The sequence below is a fragment of the Chanos chanos genome, chromosome 8, assembly GCF_902362185.1.
Source record: "Chanos chanos chromosome 8, fChaCha1.1, whole genome shotgun sequence".
Taxonomy (NCBI): Eukaryota; Metazoa; Chordata; class Actinopteri; order Gonorynchiformes; family Chanidae; genus Chanos; species Chanos chanos.
Window position 1 is genome coordinate 26,817,250 of NC_044502.1, and position 6,061 is coordinate 26,823,310.

The window sequence follows — 6,061 nt, forward strand, 5'->3', positions numbered from 1 at the left end:
TTGGGCATTTAGCAGACATCGCTTAAAAGACTACTTCCCGAATAGAACTGTAGAAGGTAACAATTCTCAGATAAGCCTTAAAAGCTGTCGGCGTAAATAAATTTAACGCCATGTCCTCTTCTGCATCATGTGCCAGAGTACGTGGTTACGCTGCTAGCTAGCTAATGTTACAAGGGAGTATTACTCTTGTTAACTGCCAGCTAAGAGAATATCGATTAGCTAAAAGGCGACAATAGCTGGCTAGCTAAGTTTCTTTTGTCTTTTGTCTGAAACGATATGGTAATTTTTGGTGGTTTTAAATTATAGATTTACATTGTATTCGATGATTTCGTGTAACTGGATAGCTTCACCAGACATGAATACAAAGCGTACAGATTGTGCAAGTGGAAGAACTTGTCCAGTATCGACATCAGGTATGAATTCCACGGATAGCAATGCACATCGCAAACAAAGTATAATCAACACCTCTACCTGTAGCACTAAATTTTCTTTTGAACTAAAAGGCGAAAAGGGTGATGCCGGTGCTAACGTCAACTGTGAGCCCAACGTATCCATCTCTTCCCTGAAAAGTCGCCTCGCACCCACCATTCGGACTACGCTCTCCGCGGCAGTCGATACCCTCTTGGGTGAGATTGTTGTAGTGCTAGCCGAGACTCAGCGGGAGCTGGTAACCAAAGAACAAGAAAATGAGAAACTAAAGGTTCGACTGGAGGTGTCAGAGAGGGAACTTAAAACGTTACAGGAGTGCTTGTGTAGCGCCCAAAAATTAATCGATCAACTTCAGGGTCCGTTCGGAGGCCCACCTCCTCTAGGACCGCAAATTTACCCCACACCTTTACCGGGTCCAGTGAATCCTGCCCGTCTGACCCACCGTAATGCGCACGGCCCAGACGACCGTTGTTTTGCCGGCGGTGAACCGGAACTCAGCAGCGCACTGGGTGATGCGCTACAGGGATTCGACTCGAGGGAAGAATTTAAGAATTGTCATCTTTCCATTCAAGCCGACGGCACGGTGACTAACCAGCTCTTCGATCCTTTGAATATGAATCCAGCAAACACCTGTATTGATGTCAACAGATCAGGTATGTATTTGTATTTATCAATACTTGTTTTGTTTCTTTTGTAACTGTCCTGTTTAAATTACACAATATTTAACGTGTACTTCAACTGCACTTTTTTTTAATCATCGTGTTGTAAGGTTAATTATGTGGCTGCTTAAGATGTCAAAGGTCATAGATCTATCCATGCCCTTTATATCTGTGTTTTTAGGTCAGATAAGTGAGAAAAGGCCTCCACTGCACAGTGGCCCCACTCCTAGTTCTCACTCCTCATTTGATGTAAAGGAGGAGAAGGGGCCCGGGCAGGGGCCGCTCTGTGGCCGAGGGCCAGGGGGCCCCACAGAATGTGAGCAGTCTGCCCAGAGTGTCAGGGATCTGGGTTACATCCATGTGGTGGAAGAGGAGGGCAGTTCACGTTCTCGCAACTACCCCAACCACTCTGTGCCCAAACAGGCTCTACCCACAGGGTCTCAAAAGAGCTCCTCCTCTGGAAGTCCATCTCCACCTGGGGGCTCAGGCTTCAGCTCAGCCCAGGAAACGGGCCCCAAATCGGGTTTGGCTGCCAGGCAGGACCCCCCCGGCGTGGGGTTCTCCAAACGGCCCTCCGCATCAGAGCCAATTGGCACTACTTCTGGGGAGAGGCCTCACCTGTGTCTGGAGTGTGGCAAGACATTCCGTCTCATCTCCAGCTTAAAGAAACACATCCGTATCCACACCGGGGAGAAGCCTTACCCCTGTCCCGTCTGTGGCCGGCGTTTCCGGGAGTCTGGGGCTCTCAAGACGCACTTGCGTATCCACACAGGCGAGAAACCATACGCCTGTGCCGAGTGCGGCACTCGCTTCAGACACCTGGACGGCCTGCGTAAGCACCGCCGCACGCACACGGGGGAGAAGCCATACGTGTGCGCCGTGTGCGGGAAGCGCTTGAGCCGACTGCAGCACCTGAAGCACCACCAACGTATCCACACCGGAGAACGCCCCTGCTGCTGTTCCTTCTGCCACAGGGGCTTCAAAGACCCGGCCAGCCTCAGGAAGCACCTCCGCACCCACCAGGGGGAGCCAGGGCTGGACGGGGCCCACGAGGACATGGGGTCGACTGGCCTGGATGATGAAAATGGAGGCCCCCATGCCCAGGACTCCATGGGAGAAGGAGATGTGAGGTTTGGGATGTGGGGAGAAGATGAGGAAGATGAAGAGGATGGAGAGGCAGTAGTGGACTGTGTCTAGTGAGACTAATTATGGAGAAGAGGAGAACTGTCTACATGGTTGAGAAGTCTTTCTTCTAAAGTTTTAATGTTACTAAAATATGAGCATAAAGTTGGAGTAAGAACTGTGAAAGGTGTGTGTATGGTTTCTGTTACAGCTTTCACATGTGGACATCGTTTGAGAATGTCTTAGAACTTTGATGACCTAACATCGAACTCAACAACATCGAACTCAAACTGTAAAGCAACAACAACAATAAAAAAACTGTGTCACATCTCAAATGGTGAAGCTCAGCTCACATAACTGATCCAGTAGAGGACACTGACATTGATGCAATGTCAAATGTTAGTGTATTTTTTTTTCTGTTTAACAGCACACTGACATTCCAAAGAGTAGATAAGTTTTGACGCAGCTTTGGCGCCCCCCCTTGGTGAAACTTGAAGACTTTGTTGTTCAATACAGGGGTCTTAACAAGTAGTCAATTCCTCACCTGTCTACTTTTCACCAAATATTAGACTTGTATATATTTTGTGGAACTAATTTTATTGAATGGACAGAGTTAAAACTTCTAACGCCACTTTTTTTTTTTTCATGGCCAAAGCAAAGTGTGCTCCTAACCTAAAGCATCCTAAGCATATAATATTCTCAATGTACACCGAGGATACACTGCTTCTCACTAATGCATATGGTTGTATCTGATTTAGTTTCATAATTTTAAACATTTGTGTATTATGTTGAATTGAAGGGTTGATTTAAGATGTCTCTCAGAGGAAGTCAAGGCCGTCCATCATCGGTCACATGTTACGTTGTTGTGGCGATGTGTTTTTACGCGAGTTAGAAAGTCCATTGATATTTTTGTATCTCCTTACTCCTTGTTTTATCAAACTGTCACTATCCTCTTTTTTCAGTGCCTGCATTTGGATTTGTAGGAAACATTTGTGTTCTAAAAGTGGCTTCTTGGTATTTCTGTTACAACTGTAATATTCTTTATTTGTTGCATTGTATATATTTTTTTTTATCCCCCTGTTGTCATATTAGGGGGTTTCCCTCTGCATGCAGACCTTTAGAATATCTTAGAAAACAAAGACAAATAAAGAGAAGGATGTCCCTCTATAAATCTGTTTTAAATGAGACAGAATGGAAAGCCGTAGCATTTTGTTTGTATCCCTATGTTTGGGAACAAAACTTTTTTGGTGTTGGTTGTCGTTATTTTTGTTTTGCTTGGCTCTTTCAGAAACTAGAGGTCAAAAAGCAGAGACAGCAGGAGTTTGAGCCGCAGCCCATTAAAGTGTACAAGTGTATTTTTGTGGGATAAGATTGTGACTCACAGGACGTGATGTCACAGGAAACCTCCAAACTGCTTTTATTTTGAATAAACCAAATTTGGGACTACTGGGAGGGGGGCAGAGGGGAATGGGATGAGGGCTTGGGGGATGGGGTGGGGGGGGTACCAGTAGCACTCAAATGTTAAACAAATAGTCACTAAAAAAAACCACAAGCTATAAACAAACACATACACACACAGAAACAGACGTACACTCCCCCTCACAGAATCATTTCAGCCACTACATTCACATTAGAACTTCGCCCCTTAAATTACAGTCCAGAGACAAAACAGTGGTTAACCTTGAGCAGACACAGGCCTGCGAGTCCTCCGTTCAGAAATATGAGAATGCAGTCTATATAACACAATGACAGAGAAATGAGCCAACCTCCATCAGAATGCTCTCTCATCGCTGTCCAAGATTCTGCCAGACCACAGTTACTCATGTTGGGCCAGCCATGTCTGTAGAACTAATGAGGATAGTCACGACCGCTCCGTCCCTGTGCTCGCTCCCTCTCTCTCGCCTTCACAGCCAACGACATTTTGCTTCTCCTGTCTGAAGTGCTTTTCCCGTTTTAGTATCCGTGAGATTACGAGCCAATTGACGGACATGGCAGTCATTGCTTAGCTAATACAGGAGCCTTAATGTCATTGTGAAAACTCTTCCACCAGAGACTGTAGGGAATAGCCACGGCCTGAGTCATTTCAGACACACACAAACTACAGTAGTCTGACTCTAGTCTGTCTGTCATGTTGCTGTTGTGGTTGACTCATTATTGGAACTGCTGTCGCTGTTATTTGAAAGATGTATCCGTTCATTCACTTTGACATTTAAAGAAGTCTGGTGTTCACAGCCAAATAAGTGATTCAATTTTTTTGTGTGTGTGTCAACTGTCAGAGTGGCTAAGCTTTTCCGACAACATGTCTTAACAGAAATGTTCCTCCAGCATAACTTAAGCTGAACAACAAAGGATACTTTGCAGTTGCAATATTTTTTGTTTTAGTGTGTCTACTGAGTGTCTATATGTTAAAAGTTTGTGTTAGTAGCAATTGAATAGTTGCCTGTGTGTGTGTGTGTGTGTGTGTGTGTAGGCCAGATGTTGAGTCAGGTAGCTGTGAGAGCCAAGCTGTGTGTGCGTGTATCTGGGTGTGCGTGATGCTTTGGAGTACATTTGCTGTGTGACAAAGAAATATGGGATCTCCCTGTGAACTCTACCCTGTGTGTGTTTGTGTGTGTGTGTTAGAGGGGAGGAGGAGAGGGGGAGAAGGAAAGTGAGACAGAGAGAAAGAGAGAGAGACTTTCTCCAGGCCTATGGAGTCATTTCCTTAGCGACTGAAAGCAAACATTCTCACTTTTCGTAGAGGAAGTGACTCAACTCACTCTCTGCCTCCTCTCTCTCTATCACTCTCACTCTCTCTCCCTCTTTCACTGTCATATTTTCTCCCTCTTCTCCTTTTGCTCTCCGCTCACTAGATTCCTCTCAGTTCTGTTCCGTCCGTCCCTCCCTCCCTCCCTCCCTCCCTCCCTCCCTCTCTCTCTCTCTCTCTCTCTCTCTCCCCCTCTCTGTCTCTCACCCTCCCTCCTTCCTTCTCTCTCGTTCTCTTATTGACATGACCCTCACTTAGTCCTCTTGACCTTACCAGCTCACCTCTTGACTACTATGACCACCAATATATTTTTCTAAACATTAAGTACAACTTTGTCAGATTACAGATTAAATCTAGAAACTGGGTAACAGACCTAATTATGAAATATTAGTTTATGTAGAAAAGAATAAATAATTCATTCTTGCCTTGTTCCCACAGTATATCAACACAGTATTACTGATAACTACTGTATTTTGCTTGGAAAATGAACTGGAAAACCCCTATTACAAGAAGGATTAGAAGGGGTGTATTCATAAGGTTGCCAAGTATGAAGGTTTTTAAAGTATTTGACTTTTTTATTTATTTCATTTTTCTAAATTGTGGATTGAACTATCGGAGTGATACACTGTTTGTAACTCTTGGCACATCTGGTGGGGCGGGGGGCGGTAAAAAATAAAACCACTTTAAAAAAACGCAGCACTTAAGTTGTCGGTGTATAAGCAGAGAGGTATCCAGGCATTTTGGAATAACAGCCTTCTTCATCTTTTCCACTGAAAGGCATTCTAGGTGAACTATAATAACATATTTTAGAAATAACTTGCGGTAAGTGCATGCTTCGTCCTTTCTTGCAAGACTTTGCCCACTGGCTTGTGGTGAGCGACTAGAGGAGCGATTTTAATTCCACCTTTGAAGAACGTAAGTATTACGAGAGTTGGGGCGACTTGCGCTCTCCTGCTTTCAGCTGGTGCTTTCTGCCACAGCTGTCGGTCGAAGGGAGGCGTAACTGCCGTGTTTACCAACGGGGAGCCACGCAGAAACTTACACAGCTGGGCCACGCCGTTATCGTGCGCAGGGCAGGGTGGAAAAGAGGGAAAGGGGTGGCGAA

The 6,061-nt window shown here is 45.2% G+C and overlaps 1 protein-coding gene across 1 annotated transcript; it reads left to right on the forward strand.

Moving 5' to 3' along the window:
• Positions 1 to 415: 415 nt before the first annotated feature.
• Positions 416 to 2,285, forward strand: LOC115819522 (zinc finger protein 250). The gene is made up of 2 exons (XM_030783031.1): positions 416 to 1,082; positions 1,270 to 2,285. The coding sequence occupies exons 1-2, from the start codon at positions 416 to 418 to the stop codon at positions 2,283 to 2,285; spliced, it is 1,683 nt and encodes a 560-aa protein (XP_030638891.1).
• The last annotated feature ends 3,776 nt before the right edge of the window (positions 2,286 to 6,061 follow it).